General features: G+C 37.6%; 2 protein-coding genes across 2 annotated transcripts; both read left to right on the top strand.

Annotated features, from left to right (window-relative positions):
* Nucleotides 1-4723: 4723 nt before the first annotated feature.
* Nucleotides 4724-9199, top strand: LOC106941660 (regulator of G-protein signaling 21-like). Its single transcript, XM_015024742.1, has 5 exons — nucleotides 4724-5146; nucleotides 5484-5546; nucleotides 5848-5912; nucleotides 6077-6243; nucleotides 6417-9199. Exons 1-5 carry the CDS (start codon nucleotides 5067-5069, stop codon nucleotides 6603-6605), a joined length of 564 nt encoding a protein of 187 aa, XP_014880228.1. The 5' UTR covers nucleotides 4724-5066; the 3' UTR covers nucleotides 6606-9199.
* Nucleotides 9200-20268: 11069 nt separating this feature from the next.
* rgs2 (regulator of G protein signaling 2) lies at nucleotides 20269-22353 on the top strand. The gene is made up of 5 exons (XM_015024729.1): nucleotides 20269-20596; nucleotides 20685-20771; nucleotides 21118-21179; nucleotides 21399-21565; nucleotides 21668-22353. The coding sequence occupies exons 1-5, from the start codon at nucleotides 20502-20504 to the stop codon at nucleotides 21860-21862; spliced, it is 606 nt and encodes a 201-aa protein (XP_014880215.1). The 5' UTR covers nucleotides 20269-20501; the 3' UTR covers nucleotides 21863-22353.
* The last annotated feature ends 2942 nt before the right edge of the window (nucleotides 22354-25295 follow it).

Raw genomic sequence — 25295 nt, 5'->3', positions numbered from 1 at the left:
TGAGTGGAAAAGTGCTATATAAGTTCAGTCCATTTACCATTTTTTGAAGTAAACTAAATGATTTAAGTAAGACTGACTTATATCTGTTATCTTAAACATACTTAATCAATTTGTTAAAAAAAACATTTACAAATTGAGTTGGATGATTATAATATATTGAATTGGTTAAACTTAATAAATTAAGTTGGATAAACTGCTTGTTACCCATAGAAGCAATTCAATTAAGTTGGTTCAACTATTTTCTTTTTAGAGTGTAGAAGACACATCCTTTGTTATAAGAGTTTCTCACTCTGTCTTTACACCAGAAACTAATAGCATGTTTTCAATTGTGGAAAAAGAAAAACACAGCTCTGTTCCAGCAGAGCCAGTGGATTTCAAACATTTGCATCACTGTTTGCGCATCGTATTGACAGTAATGTTTGAATGGCATCCACAACAAGGTTTTTTTTTTTTTTTTTTCCATCCTGACTTGCATGCGTGCAAAGGTTTATGCATTCATGAGACATTACTGACTATGGCAAAACACGCAGATGTGTTAAAGTCTTAGTTTACCAAAAATAACGTGTTTCATGGTTGAAGTGGAAATTTCCAATCTGAAGTCAAGACCTCAGTGTGTCTGCTGCATGCTGAAAGTTTGTAGGACATTCAATCAGTTTATGACCACTGGATTAAAAAACTGGCAATGACCAAAATAAATAAGTGTTTTAATGGCCAGTTCGTTATGAGCGGCAGAATTTATTCCAAAGCTCTACGTCAGTAAACGTGAGTACACTGGAGTATCAGGGGTTGCTCCTGCTAAATCACACAGTTTTCGGATCTCCATCACACGGCGTACTGTTCCTCACACACAAGCTGCCACTGTTTTCTCATTGCCCAGTTCTGTTACCATGGTAGCTAAAAGGAAGTAAGTAGTGTCAATGGCACTGTGTTACAGTTGTCCCAATTGTGACTGATCAAAGTGCTAGAAATCCTAAATGAATCTATATCCACATGAGGTGCAACACTTTTGTGTAAATGTGCAATTAATTCAATATTTAGCAATTCCATGTAACAGCTCAGTGCTTACAGCCATGTTTGGGCAAAGGAGGGGAAGCAGCATCAGTGAAGCCAAACTAAAGGACAGGCTGTAATAGAGCACATATGTCAGTAGGGCTTATTCAATGGTAATTGCCTTCAAAATGTAAAAAAAAAAAAAAAAAAATGCACATTTACAGATGGACGACATAACAATAAATGTAATGGATGAGCATTAATATTACTACCAGAAAAAACAACTTGATCGTCATGTGTAAAATTTCATCAGGGAAGTCAACGGCTGAATGCACAACTTCCTGTTTATTTTCAAGCAGTAGAATGAAATGGACTGAAGCAGGTGTGTTTTGACTTACAAGAATTTCATGAACAAATGGACGAATAACTTACTCGTTAGAGAAACTGAGTATTACCTCCCTGATTCTATGAGGGAATTAGTAGCCAGGTGCCATTTGATTCATTTGTCATCAGTAGCTGTGAAAACCTTTATAAAAACAGACTACTTGTCATTTTGTTGGTCAGGCACGTGCACGTTTGTGTGAAGACAATTCAAAAAAGAGAAAAGCATCGTAGCAATGTGAACCTGAGAAAGCTTTGTAAGGCAGTTCCAAAAAAGCTTGAAGTACTATCATGCCGATACTCCAAAGAGTGAACAGCTCAATGAATTCACCCAAAGGTGGGAGTGTCGATTGTTGAGAGAAACTACCAAAACCCCATCACTCTATCTCTAATGCCGCAGACATAAATTAGCATGCTCAGTGTGTGCTAGCATTCAGGAAGCGGTGAGTGCTGCGGCCACTTCCAAACCCAAACTCATTCTTAGGTTATGTAACAGCAGAGCTTAGCAAGCAGTCATGCAACCTCACACATGCTAAAAAGAATTTTAGCCCGTCTCGTCAGAAGGAACTGTTTCAGCAACATACATTTCTAAGTGTTTGTGCTCTGAGTAGTTTCTAAAATTGTGGGCTGAATAAACTGAGTTTCTAAAATTTGAAAGTTGTTTGTTTTATCTCTTTACTGTAAAGATTTTTAGTTAATAGCGGTGTGACAGGCTGCCACAAGCAAACATAGAATTGGTTGTCGTTCAGGTAAATCCATTGATCAACCCTAACATCTCAGTGCATCAGTGGAAGTTATTTCCTCATTACATAGACTTATTGTCCACTTTATAAGAAACGCATGCTCAATTTCTTTTCAACAAAAGAGTGAATCAGCAAATCACTTAACTCATCTAGACATCTAAAGATGTTATCAAGATACTGCAGGACAAACTAAGCAACTAAACATAAAGGAATGTTGTGTGCAAAAAAGCTTTAGCCTGTCTCTGAAGCTACTCCAACCTAAAATACAATCTCACTGCAATACATGTTGCAGCACAGAAGTCAATAAATCAAGCTGATATGTACATCGCATTTCAGCAGCATGGCACTTCAAAGTGCTTGAAAACACACTAATGAAAACACAAAAATAAAAAAAAAATCATAAAAACAGCATCCAGTCACCAGAAACCTGTAACAGACGTTACATTTTGTTGAGTGCCACCATCAAAATCATTAAGAAACATCATATGTTGGTCAATGTTCTATTAATTCAGAATCAAGAGCAACTACAAGCAGGTGAGTTTTTAAAAGTAGATTGAAAGGACCTCAGTGTTTCAGCTGTTTTGCAGTTTTCTGGAAGTTTGTTCCAGATTTGTGGTGCATAAAAGCACCCAATGCTGATGTTCCCAGTGCTAATGTCAACATTAACAGTCCACATTTCTAAAGAAGTAGTTTTTCAAAGGAGTTCCATGTTGGAAGTTACATGGGTTCCTGAAAGGGCTGGAAGGATTTTTGAATTGAAAATGTTGCTTATTTTGACACTATGTGGTTGTTGATTAAATGTGGTTAATGGTTTTTAAGTACAGATCCTGCTATTAATTCAATGAAAAAATTTTATCAAGTCTCACCACTAGATATGTTTTATTGAAAATGTGGTTTAAAATGTGGCAGACGACTGGTTTTGATATAAAGAAGGGGGCCTGACCTGATGATTGTTCACATAGGGACTGGTTGGTTTGAGGATTTTTTTTCCCCATTATAAATGAAATCATAATTTTGTGCTTACTTGTTTAAAATGTAAAAATGGTCAATGATTTAAAATATAGAATCATGTCAAATAAAAGAAAAACAGAAAAACTCTAAAAAGTGGCAAATACTTTTCTAACAGTGCTGGTGTTGACGAAAATGGCTTTATTGGAGGCTGAGAAATTATTACTTGGTAGTTGACGGATGACATCCAGTAGCCAAAACTCAATGGGTTATGGGAGATGCAAAATGGTTTACAACCAGTCATCATCCTGCTCTAGCGGTCAGGAAAAAGTTTTAGAGGTCATTTTGCATTTAGTGTCAGCTCCAGAGAGATTTGTGGACATCCTGCAGCAGCATTTTTACAGTGGGAAAAGATAACTGAATACTTTTCATGTGAGAACATATTAGCTGCTAAACTAACTTTTTTTTATATTATTTCACTACTTTGCTGCAGTATTTGTACATGAGAGATAGATTATCACTGACCAAACACATAAAGTGGTTTCCATTTTCCAGATAACCTCTTTACTTTCTCAAACTAAATCACATGCACAGCAATCGGCTGTTTGATGCATTGTACTTAAATCCTTTCCAGGATAACGTCTGTATTTCTACAGGACAACACGTCGTTCATAATGTAAATTCCCAACACTGCGTTTCAGTTTTCGGTATCTGCTAAGGCACAAGCCAAAGTGTCTGGGACTGATCACAGCTGATCTGAAGACAACCTCAAACATCAGCGGTCAGCACCACAGATGCTAATATCAGTTATAGCTAACCTCATGCCAAGACACTGTCCAGTTCACTTCAAGTTCCCAGACAGCAAGTGGATTTCTGGCACTGACTCTGAGTCTCTTTACTTCTGTCAGCTCCCAGTTTGCTGAACTGCTAACAGGGTGAACTGATAAATATCTGAGCTCCTTCAAATAAAAACGAATCCGCTTCCTTTGGCAAACTCAATCTTTCGCAGAATGTTTGTCTAGATATTTATAAACTAAAGTTTCTTTGTTTGGAGGGATATCATTATTACAGATAAGGCTGTTTGTGCATTTTGTTGTATGCATGTTTTGTATTGCTCTGTTATTTTATGCTAGTGCTATTGTTCTCTGTTTTGTTGATGCTGTCCACGAGTATTTATTCTATTCTCACCGCAATTCAAAAGATTTCATTTTGTCCAGGCTAAACATTTTAGACATCAACTTGGTGGTTTCCAAATGAGACTGGTCACAATGTGACGTCCTGGCCGTCTCTCTTACTTCCTGTCCTTTTGCTCGGTCTCTGTTGCAATCACTCTGGTGTTTCCTCTTTCTTACAAAAGGCTGTGACCTCACATTGCATGTTTTTCTCGTTGTTTTCTTTTGCAAATTCTATCTTTTATGTGGGATAAATGAAGATTTAAGTTTCTTGCTGTATAAGTTGTTGTGAAGAACAGTCTTTCCATTTGCGTAATCATGAGATCAGAATTTAGTCTCATCTCATGAGCTGCTTAACATGCTGCACGAGATGGTTGGAAATTTGCCTATCACACTCTCTGTTGCTGTCATTTGCATCTGCGCAGCCAGACTAAAAATAATTCAAACACTGTATGCTTTCAGCCTCAGAGACTGCCGTTTGTTTGGTTAGACCAGCAAGGAGGAGAGACTGAAAAGCAACGGCAGACGGGAAAGAAGAAGAGCCAGCGAGACATAATAGGGAGTAAGGCATCAGGAGGAGGAAGGCATTCAGGCGCTGCAAGTGTTGTTTCGAACTGTGAAGTAGGAGGAGAAGCGCAGCAGGCGGGAGGAGGAGGAAGGGGTACTTCCTCTTTAGTCTGAGTAAAGCTGCTGAGGTATCCCAGCAGCCCCAGCCCGTGGCGACAGGAAACCTTCGTATAAAAAGCTGCATCGCAGGGGGAACCCTCCTGAGTACCTCTTAGACACAGCATGACCAGGACCAAGAGCCTGAGAGTGTGGACCTAACAAAACAATGCCCAGCATAAAAGCCGAACCACCCAGCACTCATCACTTCATCATGGACCGAGATGACAGGAACAGAAACAACACGCTGTGAGTACTTTTATACTGGGATGTGTTGTAGACATGCTGACTCGGTAGTTATTTAAGATATTTGTTAACCACCTGATTTATGTGAAAGATTTTGATTTGTTTTAACTCACGAATAACTTAACGTCGGACAAATATGGAATTTTAGAAAAAAGGGTAATGGTAATAAAATACATCCTTTTGGAGGAAAAAATTACATTGTGATCACATTTTGACTGTTAAGTTCTTCCTTTTGGTCTACTTACATTCTCGTCATGCTTTCACACACACTCACTGGAGTCTTATTTAAGGACAGCAAATCAATGAAGGATGAACTCATGTATTTCTTATTTCTACACAGTGGAAAGAACTTTATGTGTCGACTCCAGTGCATGTTCTCACAGACGCCTCAATGCTCAGAGAGGTGAGGAACCTTATGTACTGTTTTGCATACATTTCAGTTTTAAAATAGCCGGCCTGCTACAACCATCTCCATCTATGGCATCGCGAAAGGATTCAAATGATCTAGAGACACAGTGTTTGCTTTGGAACGATACATGCTACTGCCAGCTAATCCCAGGGTTCAACATTTCTGTACGAACTTGATAAGCACATCTGCAAAAGGCCTTCCTGGCCTGAATGCCTCAGAGCCTTTTCTGTCCTTGTAGATTTACTTCACTCAAATTTGATTCTGGTTAAGTAATCCAACATGTTTTCTCTCCCAGCGGGCTAAGTTTAGAAGACACCCAACAATGGTCGCAATCTCTGGAAAGGCTTCTTGAATCTAAATGTAAGTTGTTTTCCTCTTGGGAATTAAAAATGCTGCTAAGACAGTAAATTAGGTTTAAGAAAATGAAAGTTTGCGTGCAATAACTGACTTACAGAACAGCTCAAAAGGGATGCTATATGTGCCTTAAACCTGGCTAAGCCTGCTGTTGTTTGTTCCTCCCTCAGATGGACTGGCCACCTTTCGTAACTTCCTCAAATCAGAATATAGTGATGAAAATATTGAATTTTGGCTCACTTGTGAGGACTACAAGAAGATCAAGTCTTCATTCAAATTGTCCTCAAGAGCTAAGAAGATTTATGAGCAGTTCATCAAAGCAGAATCACCTAAAGAGGTAAAGCAAGTTGCGAGATGTCTTTGCATTCAGACACACACACACATGCAGCTTCTGTTTTACATTTTAAGCTCTATGTGTTAGTGAAAGAAACAGCAGCTCAAATGTTGAATCTCCCATCTCTCGCTCTTGGCTCAAATCCCCCTCATACCTATCTGTGTGCCTCATTCCAGATCAACATTGACTATCACACTCGAGAGCAGATCAAAAGAAACGTCAAGACTCCCACCATGCACTGCTTTGACGAAGCTCAGAAGATAGTTTACGGGCTGATGGAAAGAGACTCGTACCCGCGGTTCCTCCGCTCGGACATTTATAGAACACTCCTGGAAAGCCTCGCTGCTGACGCCACGACGGGATGAAAGCACGGTCAGGAGGAGAGAGGAAGGAAGGAGAAGAAAACCCATAACTGGAATCTTTGATGCTCCTTCAGGAGGAGGAACTGACAACGAAAAGGAAGGAGGGTCATCCAGTGTGGCACTAGGACACAATCAGCGGCCCGCGTACGTCGGCGATTCCACTCCTGTTCGACACTAATAATGGAGCGGATCCCTACATTTAGCACCACACACCTGAAGACTTTTTTTTTTTAAGCAAATTTCCCCAATAATGACCCCGTAGACCACGTCACAGGATGAAGACTGTCCAGGACACCACAAATGCCTTTCACAGTAAACGAATTAGCAAGGCGACGGACTTCTGCGACGACAGCAAAGCCGCTGCATATGCAAAGAATGCACTAGATGCCTTCTGGCCTTCTTTGGAGAGGTGTTTCTTGTGCAGATACAAGATAAAAGATACAACAGTCACAACTGCTCAACTCCCACTCTCTCACTTGTGTGTGTTAGAGAGGGGGGAAAGAAAAGAGACACAAAGTGAAATAAAAAAAAAAGTAGAATTTTATGATGGCACTTAAATACCATTTACTCAGAATAAGCTGTAGCCAAAGAGCTGGTCAATTATAAATCAGAGCACTAAGAGAGACAGAAAATCCATCGCAGGCTGAGGATTTAATAATGATCTGTCCTTTTTTAGTGAGAACTATTTTAAAGCATCTTTATTTCTTTAATCTAAATTGGGTTAGAAATGCGTGTATATTTTTTATTCAAAGGTGGCCCACAGATAAGTTTTTATTTCTTTTTTCCCCCTTTCCTTTTAACTTCTTTAGCATTGATTATTGTCAGACTACCTTTTGCAAGTATTGTCTTTAAACTGATATGTACAAAGGAAACGAAATCATGCACATTTTCTAAACTTCTTTGTGGAATCTTGACAAATAGTTGCACTATTGAAACCAAGAACTTCCCATTTTGAGAACGCCTACGTCAAATTTAATTCGTCACTTGGTCAATGGCTTGCCGAAACTCAAACCGACATCTTACAGCACTGAAGCGTAATGAGTTTTGCATTTGATAATAATAGAATTAGGACTACTATTACACAGCTTGAAAATGTGGTTGAAACTATATATCCTGGGACTGGGCCTTGTTACTGATTGTCAAAGCATGAATACGAGTGAATAAATGCTTATTAGGAGTTTAATAGTTAAATTAACTTAAAATTTGATCATTGTATTATTTATTGCTTACTGTTCTGTCACAACTTGAGTGCAAAGTTTGTTGTAGAGTTGAAGTGCTTCTTTAACTGCTGGTGGATTTAAATGATATTAAATTATTTGAACCGCTTCAAAGAAAAAGAAGACTTTATTTTCCTCCTTCACATGGATTTAATCTCATCATCCTGAACTTTTTCAGTCATGTTCAAAGGAGACAGCACACTTTTGGAAAAAGGCTGATCTTAAAAGATTGCGCTATAAGCTGAAGTGATGTTGCCACATAACAGTCTGTGGTATTGCATCACACGACAATACGTCATAGAAGAATGAAAAAATAGTCAGCAGTTTTTATGAACGTGTGGTAAATGATTATGAGTGTCTTTAATTTGAAAATTTGATTCCTTTTTATGTTAAGTTTCAAACATTGTTTGTGTTGGAAATCATGAAAATGATCATCAGAAATCAAAAGAAGTAGTGGCAGTTTAAAAATCTTTCAAATGAGCACAGATATTACAGATTGGGTTTTGTTTGTTTGTTTTTTTTAATAAAAAATAATGATAAAGAACATTAACTTTTTGATTAGTCCAACAGGGTTAGTGTCCCCCTACTGCTTTGTGGTTTGAAGTCAGTGAAAAGCATTACTGGCACACAAGCGGCATGTGGGTTTTGACAAACCGGAAGGCTTGGACTTCCAGTTTCTTGAGAAATCAAGAGGTGAGAGAAATGAGATTTTCTCCATTTTATTTTGTGACATCCTTTTGTCTGCAGGGCCAAATGTGTCCAAATGCAACAGAGATTTGACCTTGGGTAAACAAACTGTTGCAAATTCAGCAAACTTTGTTATTCAGCTTGTAGTAGAAACAACAGATTTTACTATAACATTCCGAGTGTTGCAAGAATTTTCACGATTTGTTTTCACTGAATTTTATGTAACTTTTAAAGTAATACATAATTGTAAGGTTTCCAAGGAAAACCATAAATGATAAGACAATGTTTAAAAAAAACTACAATTTGCTCGGTTTTGCCCCAGGTAGTGAGCTTTTCCATAATCTGCTCTGTTCTTCGCTGTTATGTGAGGGACTTGATCACTCAGCAGGTGATCAACTCTCTGCTGATGTTTGCAGCAACACTCCACAATGGAGAACCTCAAGGTTCTGGTTCTGATAGACTCAAACCCAGATACCTAATTTTGTCTCGTAGAAATTCATTTCTTGCCCAAACATAGCAACATAGACTCAGATCAGTTGATTATTCCTCTATACATATAGACATAACTATATACTGGCCCTTTATTTATTTATTTATTTTTTAATGTGCAACCTTTCTAATTTAGCTCATGCAGCTAATGCATAGTTTATTTATTTCTTTAAGCCCAAAGGAAAAATAAAATTCACATCACCATCTAATATTATGCAGTTCTGGTGTTTTATACTGTCGACTCAAAACCGCAGCCCCATCAGCATTGCTAAATCATTCATGCTAAAATAACTCATAATTGCTCCTCCATACTGAACAGCTCTCTGGTAGCAGACAGCATGTCCACAGTCCACAGCTAAACTCTAATGTTGTTTGGAGTCTTCAGTGATGTAAATCACGAGCCGGTCAATGAATCCAGCCAGCTGTCCATCAAATAACTTTGGCGCCGTATCCGGCGCAGTCCTGCTAGTACTAACTCTGCAGCACCATGAAGACCAAGAAACATGGCAGACGGGTCTGTTACAAAGGACAATTAGGGTGGAAAGCAATGTTTCGCAACTTTAATCATCTCAGAGGGCAGCAAACAGTAGAAGGTCTGTCCTCTGGTTGGATGACAACCAGTTAAAATGATTTTGGCCTTCATAAATTATGCATCACTCCACAATTATATGGCATTTTGTGATGTTGTATCACGTAAACTATAATAAGTAATAAAATACATTAAATACATTGAAGTGACAAAATGTAAGCAGGTTCAAAGGTTGTGAATCATTCGCAGCGCACAGTAACCGCCTCTGAAGTTCCCATAAAGATATGATCATCTCTACAAACTGATAATGTGCCCAGATGACATTGAAGCACAACAGAAAAGGTTAAGATGACGTATATGAAGTTAGTGTAGAGGGTAAAAATGAGATGAAACTGATGAAGGAGAAAAGGAAGACACTGAGCCTATATTCAATCTGGACCAACTAATCTGTTTATTCTCTATGTGCAGAGACCTTAGATGCTCATGCTGTAAAGAAATAACATATTTTTATTAAAACCCTATGTGTTATGAAGCCAGATAGGCCATGGTTTGGAGATGTAATCAATCTATGTTATCAGTATGCAATGAAATATGTTGCAAATCCACATAATATAGAAATACAGTGAAACTGCATTAGATAATTCTAAATGTCACTATGCATTTTTTAGATATATCAAAATGCAAAGATAATGAAACAATCCAATCTATTTTCCAAAACATTTTACAGAACAGCAAAAAGAAGTTTCTACAGTGAATGGTAAAACCTGTCTGGCTGACTGTCTGGCTGTTCGACTGTCTGTCTGTCTGTCTATTGGGATGCAGAACATTCATGTAATAGCATAGATATAGCAATCAGATAAAGGCCTCAAGCTTTTTTTAAAACAAAACTTGTGTGTAAACAAGAGCTCTGACTTACTGTATTCTGTGTATTTTTACTGAAAACAAGTTTGTTTTTCATTCAGTGAAGTTACTCACGGTGGCGAGAGCATCTAGGATTTTTACTCAAGTAAGAGTACCGATACTTGTATGAGTAAAAGTTAAGGTTCAGTGCAGTAAAACTAGTTCAAAAAGTATTTTTTCTTCAAAAAGTTACTCAAGTAAATCATTAAATATAACGAGTTACTTCCCATCTCTGCAGACGACATGTGAATGCCTTGGGAGCATAGGGTGAGTGCAAAAATAAAGCTGTGAAAAATATATTTCTACTCACAATGAAGGATGATTTTAGTTAAAAAATATATTTATATTAAAAAACATTGAAGCTCTGGGTGAATTTTTGCTTATGGCAGTCACTCAAAACTTCTCAATGAGGCCAATTGTGAGCACAGAGAGCTCACAAAATAAGTTACATTTGATGAGATCTTGCATCTTGCGTGTAAACCCGATGCTGGAAGTTCAAGCAATTCAAAATATACCAGCAAAAGTGCATGTAAAAGTTTCTAGATCCACCACTGGCTCACAGAATGAAAAACAAGACAGTGAAGCTTTTTGTTGTTCTAAAGAGACTGCTGTGAAAGAATCCTAACATTGGAATATTGGAAAAAGTGATGAGACATTACCCACTTGACTTCTTTTTTTTTTTTTTTTTTTTTCTTTTAAAAGATAAATTGCAGGAGGTAATCATCCTGGTGCTGCCGACTCCCTCAAAAACTGTTTGACTCTGCAGTAGTTTGCTTTATGGGTTGTGAATTATTAAACTGATCCCCGTCTAACAGTCTCGTCTGTTTCATGTTCTTATTTTACAAGTAGACAAATCGATCTTTTGACTTCATACAGGTTTGTCATACTTCCAGTATCAGATCAAACTTTAAAGTAAAAGTGCTGCAAACGTTGCACATATTCCATTTTAAAAAGTAAAAGCTCTACAGTCTTCACTCTGTGTCACTTAAGGAGGCGTGGCCAAGATGGCCACAGATAAATGCCCCCCTGATGTGTCTTAATCTTTAGCATCTTTCACTGATAATCACGGTTTAAAGTAGCTGTCTGTAGAAGTGGGAGGTGCAAGTTTCCCTCTTCAATGCGCTCATTGTGCCTACCACCATGCACACTCACACTGTGCAAGTTGCAAGTTGCAACACTGAGCAATTTTGGCCTCATAATTGACTACATGACTGCATTTTTCCACAGAAACACCCAAAATATTTAGAAGGCTGAACGTCTTAAGACAGCTTTAACACTGATGCTGAAAGTTTGCGAAATGATTTTAAAAAATATTCATTTTCTGATTAAACATACCAGGAACATCCGTGTTTACATTCTGTGTCAATGGCAGATTTTTCCATCCAGGATTCAAGACAATTGTAAATGGAAAATGCAAATTTGTGTGCTTCCCACTCACAGTCATCATGCAAATATTGAGGATAAAGTACTTCAAAAAAATACGGGAAGAAAACAAAGTGGTGACAACAGGAGGGATGGAAAATATGGAAAATATTGCATGCTCATATGTATTCTACACATGCAGCCATGTTTATTTGCATCTGTGTTTTCATTCATTCAAATTGCCATCAGGTTTATTATTTATTTCCTGTTTTACAAGACTGAACTCCTCTTTACGGGTTATTTGAACTTTTTGCTTTGCAAGTTGCAAATGTGGCTGGAAAATGTGGACTCATTTTCATAGACTTTTTATTTGCACTTCTTGAAAATAAACAAGAAATGTGACATTTTTTTTTTTCCATCTGAACTTTACAAAGACCCGTCAGAGCCAGTTAAATATCTTATCTTCAGAAAGTTTTAAGGTAAAAATTAGGAAAAGTCAAAGCAGTGTAAGGCACGTAAATATTCCAAGCTGTGAATATCTCACAGGTTAGCTTTATATCTAAATATGAGAATGGAGAAAGTATGCTACAACTGTAACCTTACCAACTCATGGCTGCCAAGATAAACTGAAACACCAAGCAAGGAAAACATTGATGAGAGCAGCAGCCTGAGGCGTGGCGGTGGCGTACGGGTTGACACTTGCCGCATATTTTCCCCCTCTCTCATAACCTGCTTTCCTGTCTGACCACTGTAAAACAAAAGCCACTTGAGCTGGAGAAAATCTGATTAAAAAACAAAAAAACAAGAAGCAAATGAGAGAAGCAGCCAAAACACTAATGCTAACTGTGGAAGAGCTGCATAGTTTCATAAATCAAATGGGAGAATCTGGAGACATAACATTGCATTCACGTCATAACATAGATATAGCAATCGGAAAAAGGCTGCAATAACAACAAAGCTTGGGTGTAAACAAGAGCTCTGACTTACTGTATTCGGTGCATTTTTACACATTTGTTTTCCATTCAGTGAGAGCATCCAGGATTTTTACTCCAGTTAGAGTACCGATACTTGCATGAGTAAAAGTTAAGGTACAGTACGGTAAAACTAGTTCAAAAAGTATGTTTTCTTCAAAATGTTACTCAAGTAAATCAGTAAATATAACTAGTTACTTCCCACCTTTGCAGACGACATATGAATGCCTTGGCAGCTTAGAGTGAGTGCAAAAATAAAGCTGTGAAAAATATATTTCTACTTATGGAGACATAACAAGAATATATTAAGACCAGAATTTTACCAATTAAGTGGTTTGAAACATATTCAGATGGGAGGCATTGAGATGTTTGTCTTCAATTCAACCAAGATACAGGTACAAGCAGAGGTCAGAGTTGAAATTTAATGATGACACAGGAAGACCTGAGGAGTCTGGTATGAGGAGAACAGGACATGGAGCTGGCATGAGAGAAACAGAGGAATCCACCAAGGAGCTATAAAAAAAAACAAAAAAACAGGAGCTTAAATACTAAGGAAGGGGAGGAAAATGACAAAGAACCAGGTGAGCGGTAGGATGAGAGCAGGGAAACTGAAGGAGGGGGAATAATTTAAAAAAAGGAGCTGTATCAAGACTCAAATTTATATGTACAAAAAGGAAAAGTCTTGAAACTAACATAAGGAAATACATTAAAAGGCATAAAGAAAATAACACCTGGAATAAGTAAGAAACTAAACAAAAATTTAATATTTAATAAACTAATAAGACAATGAAAAGATCAATGAACAAACTTCACATGGCATGACCTAAATATCAATAATAGCCCAGAAATGTTCAGAAAGGAAATACACAAAAAAAAAACACAAACAACTTTAATAATAACAGACAAAACCATAGTTCTGACCTAAATTCAATTGAAAATATTTAGCAAAGCTTTAAAACTGAGACTTTAAAAGGAAGAATTTGCAAACATTTCAATCACTCTGCAGGCTGGTGAAGACATGCGCCAAAGGTCATGCAACTGTCTTTAGACAAAGAAGTTGTATCTGACTCTTGAAGGCTGACTGAAATTCCACATTGTTTTGAATTTTGTTTGCAAAACATAATTTCATAAATGTTTACATTTTGTTTTGCATTAACGTGATAATTAAGTACATCTATATATTCCTGTTAAATTGCATTGAAGTTTGCAGTTTCAACTGGATAGAATGCTTTTGCAATTGTAAGAAGTCTTTTTGCATTCGGGAACATATTTTATAAAAAGCCCCCCCTGACCTGCCCTATTTGCCCTATTTTCAGCTTGTAAAACAACAAGCTCTGAAATGCAAAAATTCATGACAGTGTTGACTCTCATTGCCTGACTCATTGTGAAATATTTTGCTTGTGGTTAATCTGCTTGTAGAGTCGCCTCATTCTGACAAACTGCTAGCTCAGCCATGCTGTGAGAAGCTCGGTGTCTTCAAGCTGAACCGACTCAAAAGGCTTTCAGCTGCACGCAAGATACTAACTGCTGATAACAACTCTGCAAAACCCCAAATGAGAAAAATCCACATGGTCACTTTAAAGGTTTTGACTTTTTAATGTAAAAAATAGAGACATGGCAAGTTTTAAGTTTGCAGCTATTTGACAAATAAGATCTACTTTTTAATTTGTGTCATGTTAAGGTAGCGCGAAAAAGGAAGCTTGACTCACAGATCAAAACGTTGTTTTTCCAAACCAAAATTGTTCCACTGATCCACACTAAGTAAAAACGTATTGTTATGCAGGTTTTATTATTAATATTATACTTATTTTACATGGTTATTAGACACTATGGCCTGCTACAAGAGCACCACACAAATATGTGCCTCTGTTTTTTGTCAGAGAAGCAGTAAAAGAAGCGACCAATCAGTCTTAGTATCCTTTATCATGTGAGTAAAAATAGGAACAGATTCTGTCAGACAGGATGTTAGAGAACTTGAAAGGAAGGGAGTGTTTTCAGAAGCGTTTTGATGTCTGTGACTTTCCTGTCCCTCAAACCAGAAAGACTTCAATCAATCGGCGCACGCCGAGTGTAACATGTTTGACCTTTTTTAACACTCACAACCTATTTTTGTCCTTTGCAAAGGTGTGCCTATTGAAGTGAAACCAAGTGAAGAGTAGCATCAAATCCCTTGGAGCCACTTTTGTCTCTCACTTCTCCTGGTTAAAGACGACTTCAAATTTGTGTGAATATAAGTAAATAGATAGTTCTCGTGGGTTTGTTTCCCCTTTTTTATCCTACAGACATTGGTACAAACTATTATGTTTATACATACACAAATATTGCTGGGTCATTGAGACATAGCCAAGAAAACATTGCTTCTGTCGCTGTGTGGTTCAAGTGCAAGGCATACATATAATGTAGCACTTAATACAGAAAACATTGTTAAACTTGTATGCAAGTCAAGCGAATTAAACTGTAATAAATATTGCATCATATGTTATTTGTCATAAAACTTGTGTGTTTTTGCAGAAAGGACACTTGACAAAACACACATACTTGAAAAATGTGTACAGTGTGTACGAACACATTAGTGACTGCAGATTCCAACTGGAATGACGAACAGTTGGTTGAGTACATAGCATCTACATAGATATGGAGGAAGAAGTTGTGGAACTGTATGTCATAGATTTGTTGCCAGAAATAACTCCCACTTTATAAAAGCACTGTCTGTCTTCACAAAAAAATGTAACTATTTTCTAACATTCCCTCTGAAATAAGCAGATAAATAGACTCCTTTCTCCTGCTTTCTTCAAAATTGTTAATGTTTCCAGTTCTAAAGACAATAACTTCTTTAAAGTACTGTAACAGCTGTCTCCTTGCTAACTATAAGCCAGTGTAGGCTGCAGGAATAAGCCTTTAATTCAAGTAGCATAGAAAAAAGGACTAATTTACATTTTACATTGTCCTTGTTTAGACTGTAGGTATTGTTTTTTTAAATTAGCATCATCACAGTCTGGCATTGTATCTTTCTTTAATACACACCAAAGTAATTCTTCAACCCGTTTGTCTAGTTATGATGACAAAACAAAGGATGATCAGCACCATGGAGACGTGCTGCCAACCGAGTAGCTAGTGTTGCCCAAAACACAAACACATACCTCTGTGCTGGTTGTGACCTGTTCAACATTACAATATGCAAGAAAAATGTCATAATTAAGTCATAAACTGTCACCACACCATTTCCCATCACCTCAGCACGACCAGGTATTAAGCTTGGGCTCATTTACCATTTAAAGGCAAAGATTTTTGCTGGAATAAAAAAAAAAATGGATAAAAAAAATGATCAGCTATGAATGTTAACTACCCACCTAATGCTGAGTTATGCTGGCAAAACAGCTCCAGTCTGGGTAAAACAGGACATCCTACATTTTCTTTTTCTTAAACACATTTTATGAAAAATAAATTTGGAATTGCCCACACAGGTAAATCAGATCAAGTTTAAATTAAGACAACATTGCCTCTCAGCATTTTGAGGTAGGGCTTCCCTATTTAAACCTCAGATATTTACATCCTTCTCATCCTTTCAGGTGTTGGAGAAGAGGCTCCAACTGATTGTCGAACCTCGAATCGATGAGAAACAATGTGACTTTCATTCTGGCTGTGAAACAATGGAGAAGTTTTTTTACCCTCCATGTCAATATGCTTCTCTGGTCTACATGTGTTTTGTGTATCTATCTGGTTTTTTTTTTTTTTTTTTTTTTTTTTGTTTGTTTTCCCCCTCCATTTCGAATAAGAAATTAGATAAATGAATATCATGATCTGCAAGGCCAAATACAGCTAAAAAAAACACAATAATTGACATTTCTGATCATTTTTGTGTCATTTTGTCACATTATCCTGGTAAAAGGGCCACTGCCATAAGTAAACACTGTTTACATTCATTAGGGCAAATGTTCAGGCATGTCCATCTAAAATGTTCGTAATGATGAAATCTCTATTTAGAAGCCAAGACAGATAAGTCAGCGCTGGAGCACTTGTACGTGAAGGTGTGTGTCTCACCAGTCGAACAATCCTGCCTTATGTAGTCGAAGGAACCCATAAACTGTTTGTTCTGATGTCTGTAAAACTGTTAAAGTTTATTAATGAACAATTTTAAAATAAAACATAACGCAACACAATATTTTATCCAAACTATGGTCATTTTAAATCACATCCTGTAACAGGAAAAAGAAAACAATTCTGTCAATTTTAACTTTACCTAAAAATGCTTTGTAAAGTTAGTCTGAATCTATAGTTTATGATGTTTTTAAGCAAAAGACATACAAGCAAAATTCTGTTGAAATTATTTACTTTTACTTAATAAGCCTGTTCTTGTGCTGTTAAATGTTGTGTTTGTTTTGCCCAAAGTTGCAGCAGAAGAGAAAATGTAACTCAGCTGATTTCATTACCTACCTGTTGGTTGAACTTTAATAAGCTATAGACAATATAGAAAGTCAGTGCAATAGTAATTCTTATTTGATTCTTTTTTTTTTCAAAGATTGTTTGACTGCCAAGTTGTTTGAATCAAAAAGAGAATATGTTGTTCTGATTGCTGTGCTCCTGGTCCAGAGCACATCTTTAAAGCCTTTGAAGCATCATGCTGAGCTTTGACCTTTTATTTTGTTGCTCTGTGACATCAGTCCGAGCAGAAAACCCCCAAGTGAAGATTTAGAGGGCACACATCCTTTCTGAATTCTGAAACTTCCAATAAACACAAAAAGGACAAGTGGTGCAAAGCAATGATGGGAATTACCTTCTGTTTAAGATTGCGGATAAAACGAGTGCTTTAGTGGAAACTTGGCTCTGCTCTCCATCCACTTATAAACAGACATCTGCTTACACACAGTCTGCACATCATAATAAACAGAAGAGGTGAACACCATGTTTTTACAAAGCATAGCTTTAAACCCGTGCGAAAGCAGGAGGGAGGCCAAGGCTAACCACAACAGTGTACAACAGGTGACGCAGATACACTATAGCACTGATAACATAGAACAAAATGTGATAATTCTACATACGAGCACTTTGTGCTCCAAAGTGGATTTGACCTTTGAGTTCTGTGGGGATGTGATGTCATAGTGAAGCCCGTAATCTTACTGGAAAGGGTTTTCCTGTGCCTCTTCTTGCTAATAACATTGCTCTAAATCTTTACTGTTTAAGATCATGAAAAATTATTTCAGTCCTGATTAACTTTTTCCATCGTCTGTTTTTTTGTGAAAAAGAGATTTAAGGACCAGAGTTTTAAAGAAAGGCATAAATGGAATAAAAAGACTGTGTTTGTGTTTAGCAAAGATGATGTGGGTGATTCACCAGCTTGTATTCATATATACAAGCTGGCCCCATTCCTTGCTACAGTGAACTCAGTGAACTTGTTTTTAATGTTACTATGAAATGTTGCAGGTCCGTATGTGCAAGTTGGGAAGTCATGCAAAAAAAATAAAAAATAAAAATACAATTTAAGTTAATAAGCTCTTGAAAAGATGTGTTTGGTATGCTTTTAAAGGCTAAACATAATTCACCCCCTCACTTGAAGCTGCATCATCATTGTAAGTCTGTTTTTTTTGGGGGGTTTTTTTGTCATCTAGTTGAGAAAACAAGATTCAGTTAAAATGCCAGCCTGAAATCTTTCTGTGTGGAGTTTGCATGTTTTCCCAGTGTGTGCAGGTTCTAGCTGGGATACCGTTTGGTATGAGTGTGTGTATCTCTGGTTTCCTGTAATGGACATGCGACCTGTCCAGGGCGTACCCAGCCTCTCGCCTAATGACTGCCAGGTTGGGCACCAGCCCAGGTCACCCTGCAAAGACAAGCGACTATAAACAATGAATGGACAATGAAACGCTGAGGAAACGCTGTTCATTATATGTATGCAGTAACTTGCAAATGTATTAAAATGCTTTGAACCTTTCTACATTGTGTCGAACTTTTATGTGTTTTAGTAAGATTGCATAAAACAATATCCCACACTTTGAACTTCTCATTGTTTAGCCTGCATGAGAGTTGCACACACCATCTCCACTTCTCACTGCTTCTCTTCAGCACGTGATCAGTCAACACCGCAAAGTGGAAAGTTCTTACTTTAGATTAGGTCAAGTTTTATATGTACATTTAAACTATGTATCATTTTCTATACACTTTGCCATTATTATACTGGTCAATTTCTCACATAAAATTCAAATAAAATACATTCAAGCTTGTGGATTTAATGTGACAAAATGTGGAAATGTATGTTTAAGTTTAAACCCACAGCATCCACCATCCTTTCATTTAGGCCACTATCTTTGGATCCCCCGTGTTCCTCTAACATCTCTCTAACAATGTAATAAGCCAGACTCTTAGTTAAAAAAATATCTCATTTACTACCACTGCAAATTATAAAATATGGGGGCACAACTTGTACTACATTATTCTAGTCTCCATGACTATCAAAAAACACAGAGGAAAATACACAGAAGGAGAAACGGAGGAGAAAATCGACAATTAGCTCATAAACAATACATGACAGCTGAGCAGCAAAAGAACAGCATGTTTTATGACTAAAAAGAGCAAATCTGAGTCAAATCAACATGCTCCTTTTTTCTAATCCCTAACTAATTTAATCATATTCAAAGCAGGGGATGTTTTTATCAGTTCGTTGGTGAAAGAGGCATTGATATAGCTTGAGCTCCAAAATAACTTTGCATCTCAAATTTAGAACTTGCATAATTTGATTTCTATCAACCACATCCGTCACCATCTCTTACATCTCCCGTCAGCTGACCACTGACAGCCAGATATATTCCCAGATAACCGTAGGCTCGCTGGTGTGTGTGGGGTTGGGGGTTATATTTTTTTTTTTAAAACAAGCACGGACCACTCCTAATCCCGTTGGGTTTAAATTTTCAATGTTGACTTAAATGGGTTGCAATATTTGAGTTTGTGTTTGCCAAAGGAGGATCAGTTCCTTAGAGAAGCTTCACAGTTGAGATGAAATCCTCCCGAGAGCTCGCAGAGCAGGCTGAAACTTTATCCACTAAATCAAACTGTGCAACGTCCTTCTAAAAATAGTGAATTCCTTAACATAAGAGTCTCATCTTATCTGATGTTCTGATGTGATCTACGAAATGTGAAGTTGTCTCCTGCCTAAAGCTGACCTGCCTTTTTTATCCATCCCACCTTGAAAGGTGAGAGGATATTGCGTCATCATGTACCAACCTGTCACATCTCAACATACCGTCATCAAGATTCTTCACGCTCACACACCCTTTATGACTAATTTAACAAACATTAAACATGCAGCCGTGTTTCCGGTGTTAGAATGACTCGATTGTTCAGGACAAACAGAGAAAGAAGAAAAAAAGGTTGTTTTTTTTTTGGCAAAACCTGCTAACGTTTCAGTTTTTGTTGTTCTTTCAAAATCAGTTGAAAAAAAAAATACATTGAGATGAAAAAAAAAAAAAAATCAACCTGAAAACAGGAGCTAGCAGGAGTGCATGTAAACTTTATAAAACACATAAACAATGTTTGCCATATATTTCACCTCACTCTTAATTTTGAAAACCGGCAGCATTTTCAGGGAGGGAATGTTTATGCAGGGACAGCCTCTCTTCTGCCTCAGGCAAAGTCACAGGCAGAGTCCATTCAGAGTCTGGTTGGACCGCCCTCCGACACGTCACCCATGATTTCCAGAGCAAAAAGTATAAAGCAGCCTCGCAAGCCAAGAGGGAGAAAGAGACGAGACTAAACCATGAGAGAGAACCTCCGCAGCATGTCGTCCCAAAACATGGCTCTTCCTGACTGCATGAAACCCACTGACCTGTCTGCAGAGCACAGGGGGATAAAGTAAGTCTTATTCAAAGATCTTTTGATGTCCTTAATGAAATTTTACTTCAAATGAAAAGTGATTAATGTATTTTGTGCTTTTTAACAGGAGAAAGAACTGGAGAAACAGAATAAGGTTTCTGTGGACAAACTCTTCCAAGTCGATTCTGCATCCAAAGAAAAATAAGTCATACAGGTAGGATGGCAATTTTTATATATGCACATACATGTATGTGGTTGATACATTGTACTAATTTACTTTTGAGGACTTTTATCCACTTAACTATAATGTGATACGGCCTACTGTCAAAATGACTAAATATATTCAAAGTGAAAGAGATTATTACAGTGTTCAGTGTAGCAGAACAAACTGCAAGAAGAAAGTAAGGCTATGTAGTAAAGTCTAGTGAACAGCTAGCCAGTCGATTGTAATACCATTTTAGCCGTGGTAATCAATTGCAATAATTTACAGTGGCCTACAACAGTGGCAGTTGTCTCAGCTATAATTACCTCTTACGAGAGCTATGTTCTCTACCCCTCAGGCCAAGTGTTGATGACGTGAACCAATGGGCACAGTCACTTGACAAACTACTCGGCCATAAATGTAAGTATCATTCATCCCGCTGCGGCAGCAGTCTTACATAAAAGCATCTCAAAGGTCACACTGTAACTGGGAGCTGAATAAAGGCATTTTATTGGCCTCAATAAACCAAAGCTCGTAATAGCTTTGCACTCACTTTACCTTCCATTAATGGGCAAAGAGCCTGAGAAAGACGCAGGGGAACGTCTCACAATCCTCATGCTCCGTTTCTTCCTCCCACAGATGGGAAAGCTGCCTTCCATATCTTTCTGAAGTCCGAGTTCTGTGAGGAGAACATCGAGTTTTGGACGGCTTGTGAGAACTTCAAGTCCCTCACGTCACAAAAAGCGCTGACATCCAAGGCCAACAGCATCTATGAGGAGTTCATTAAAAGTGAAGCTCCAAAGGAGGTAAGGACATTTGCTCTTTCGGAAGATACTTTAACCTTATATTATTTTCTTTGTGGTTTCGAGGATATCAAATGTTTAATATTTTGTTTTCCTTTGCCACAGATAAATCTGGATTTCAACACAAGAAATGCTATTGAGCAATGCTTATGTGCACCCACTGCCACAAGCTTCCAGGCTGCACAGAAGAAAGTCTACAGCTTGATGGAAAACAATTCCTACCCTAGGTTTATCCACTCAGACCTCTACAAGGAACTGTGTGCAGTTGCCAGTGGAAATAGCAAGCTCATAAAGTGCTAGTCAAACCACACACCCACTCCTGAAGTCATTTGTTTACCGCTGTGACTGTGAGTTCAGTGCAGATGATGTTCATTCCAGGAGCTGCATCAGGATAACAGACCTGAATGCAAATTTCGAGCATAAACAGCAGCGGCGAGTGTGGAAAATGCGAAGTGAAGTCATTTTTAGGCTGTCCTGCTGCGGGATTTCAACAAGGAAGCTGTGAGGTTAATATAAATAAGCTGCAGGAAAAGTGCAGGGTGTTTTTACAAGGTGGAAGTAAGGTTACATTTTCATCACCGGGTCATTATCCACATTTACTTTTTGATCCACCATTACAATTTTAGGCTATTTCAAGTTTTATGCAACGATACACTTAGAACAGAATAACATTGTAGAGCTTCAGAGCTGAGAAATGAAGACACTGAACTGTGCTTCTCTGCTCCAATGAAACCGACAGTGCTGTAAGAATGTATGTTTAGTCAAAATCCACTGAAAGACTATGTAAAAAAGAGTTTTACACTTTTCTGTAACCCTATTTTTTTATTTTACTCTGTTGCATTTGCACTTGTTTACATAAGGTGTGCGACTTTAATGTGTATGATAATGTCAACTAATAATGTTTTCACTGCAAATAACTGTGAGAATGTAAATACTGCGATCATGCACTAGATATCATATTTCCTGTATATTTAAGCTTTGGGCAGCTGGCCTGCTTATGAAATAAAATATTTTCTCAATGTTGAAAACCTTGAATGTGGTTCTTTGCAGGCCTGGTTCAACCATGAATCTATACATTAGAATCTCAGATTCACTGCAAGATCTTTCACTCAAGTTAAGGTCATTCTAGTAAGATATTTCTTCATTGCTTTTGTGCATTTAATCCATAGATTTTTGTGGATTTGACCAAGGGTTTTGGAAATTAGTGGTTGATTTCGAATAGTAACTATATTATTTAAGTATCAAAAATATTATCAGGCATTCACAAATTACATTTATTGTTACACAAGATGCCCATACAATGATTCAAAGTGTAGTGTCCACCTTTTCAAATGAATGTACTCAGAAAATGAGCTTCAAGAAGAAGTAATTTGTGGAGTAAGCCTCCATGGCTCATTGTTGTCCCGTCTGAGCTGTGGATCTCTGCAGCTCCTCCAGAGTTACCCACTGACCTCTTGGGTGCCTCGGCGAGTAAGTAAACTAAACCAGTTTAGTTTTATCTTGTGTAGAAATAAAGGTGGCTGAATACAAATGTATGCAGCACTCTTCAGATTTTACTGTTTCCTTTATCTCCCCAACTATACATAGTTTTATTTAGGTGCTGTGCATAAATACAAGTGAACTTTGTTGCAGCTTGAAAATTTCAGCTGCAACAAAGTTACAAAGACACATGGATACATCTGCAAGCCACTACATGTGGGAATTCACGCAGAAGGCCATTTCAATAAGCATAAGTCTCTTTGCTAATCTTAGTGGAAAACTGTCTGGATGCCACGCAATCAGCGTCACTCAGCCTAAATTGGAGGGTGTAATTTAAATAGCATTCATTCACCCATGGCAACAGGACAAAGGTCCGCAATGTACTTAGTTATTAGAAACAGTTTTGTAAGTCACACGACAGCATTCCTTATCTTTTTGGAATACTACACCCTTCTTTGGTTGAATATAATAACAATGATGAGTGTTTAGATTGTCAGTGGAGAAGAAGAGATAGTGTGAATCCTCCTCCATTCTGACGTATGTCTGCGCTCAAAGAAGCTGTGAACTCGTTGCAGCAGCAGGAAACAAGCATCCTGCTCCTGACACCTCCTGCTGCCTTTACCTGGAAACATATCTTCTTTTTTTTTTTTTTTTTTTTCTGGGCCTGCAGCTGAGAGCCGTCTATTTCTGGCCTGTGTCAATAAAAGTGGGAGTAGTCGACTGAGTAAATGTGTACAATTTACTCTTTGCATTTGTTTTAAAGTTTTTATGACACCAAAAGAAGAGAGTTTCCTTATGTTTGTATGATTACTGCAGATTCAAAATGATTTTTTTTTTTTAAAACTCGAATGTCTAAAATTTAGTTCTTATTGGAAACATTTTGAACTATAACCAAAGAGAAAGCCTGCACCTCGTGTCATCTGTGTTGTTTTTCTGACATTTGAGGTCAGGTTACATTCATTTACTTGGTTTATGTTTAAATAGTTTGAACAGAAACGTTCTTAGCAATGGGCCTCTTTGGCTCTCTAAGGAACTGTGTGCGATAATGAGCTTCATAAATAAACTTTCCTTGACCCTCTAAGTTGGCATACCAAATACGCATTCCGTTATGCAGCAGTCTTGCTATTTAGGACTTCATCCTTTTTCATAGCATTTGTGTTTTCTCCATCTGCCAACTGCAGCACTTTATCCCGTGACCCTTGTCAAACACAGATAATTTTAGTGGATTCAATAAAGAGCTAAATGCAGCGTGATGATTAGGGTATACAAAAACCTCAGCTGAACAGAAAACGTGTTACTTCAGTTGCTCGTCCACGTGTCGTGACGGACAGAATAATAAAACAAAGAGGATCTTTTTTTCCCCTTGGCTGGTAGTAAGACCAATGAGGTTTTCGTCCGTTGCTATGCACCGACCTGGCAACAGACTCCTGGGATCGGTTCCAATAAGTACTTAAGGTGCATATGTAAACTCTGGATCTAAAATTAGAAACCGGCCACGTCTTACTTCGGTCAGCAGACTGCAGATGCGTCAGAATGCGCAGAGTTTTAGAAGCACGCTCTGTTCAAGAGCAGCAATTAAAGCAAATAAGTGTATTTTCAGTAAGTTTCCATTCTGATGCTGATTTGAATGGAAAGAGAAAGTTCAGAAGATCAACATATTTCTGACTCTAAGAAATGGAAAACCATGTGCTGCTTTGGTTGATGTATGAGTGGATTATGTTTTAGAAAATCATTTTGTGTTTATCCCCACAAGTCTTGGACGCAGAAGCCTTGTGGGCTCATTATAAGCCCTTTGATAAACAGACGCGGCGGTTTCACTTTATCATTGCAATTAAGCCATGGGGCAAATCCATATATGCTAAATAATCCAAAAACATATCAAAACTTGGGAGAAATTATAACAATTCTAAGTATGAATATTTTTAAAAGCGGCTGCACAGTGGCTCAGTTGGCGGCAGTGTTGCATCGCAACACAGCGATTCTAATTTTATGTTAATAAAAAAAAAATTTTTTCAGTCATACTTGAATAAAACGACAGCTGGTTACCATGTGACAACATATACAGATGCAGGTCAAATTAAAATATCAAATCATCATTTGGTCATCGTCAAAAAACTTTTACCTAATTAAATCAAAAACTATTAAACTATCACATCATGTAGATTCATCACACTATTTCAAGACGTTATACAGTTGTGGTCAAAAGTGTACATACACTTGTAAAAAATCATAATGTTATGGCTGTCTTGAGTTT

This window comes from Poecilia latipinna, unplaced genomic scaffold, assembly GCF_001443285.1.
Source record: "Poecilia latipinna isolate Pla-1442-1.1 unplaced genomic scaffold, P_latipinna-1.0 Scaffold93, whole genome shotgun sequence".
Classification (NCBI taxonomy): domain Eukaryota; kingdom Metazoa; phylum Chordata; class Actinopteri; order Cyprinodontiformes; family Poeciliidae; genus Poecilia; species Poecilia latipinna.
The sequence above is the reverse complement of the archived record's forward strand: the minus strand, read 5'-3'. Positions and strand labels throughout refer to the sequence as shown.

Excerpts from the sequence above, each read along its gene's own strand:
- LOC106941660 (XM_015024742.1), top strand. The coding sequence starts at position 5,067 with ATGCCCAGCATAAAAGCCGAACCACCCAGCACTCATCACTTCATCATG. Across the intron at positions 5,547-5,847 it reads ACGCCTCAATGCTCAGAGAG|CGGGCTAAGTTTAGAAGACA; the intron begins GTGAGGAACCTT and ends TTTCTCTCCCAG. Across the intron at positions 6,244-6,416 it reads AAGCAGAATCACCTAAAGAG|ATCAACATTGACTATCACAC; the intron begins GTAAAGCAAGTT and ends GCCTCATTCCAG.
- rgs2 (XM_015024729.1), top strand. The coding sequence starts at position 20,502 with ATGAGAGAGAACCTCCGCAGCATGTCGTCCCAAAACATGGCTCTTCCT. Across the intron at positions 20,597-20,684 it reads GCAGAGCACAGGGGGATAAA|GAGAAAGAACTGGAGAAACA; the intron begins GTAAGTCTTATT and ends GCTTTTTAACAG. Across the intron at positions 21,566-21,667 it reads AAAGTGAAGCTCCAAAGGAG|ATAAATCTGGATTTCAACAC; the intron begins GTAAGGACATTT and ends CCTTTGCCACAG.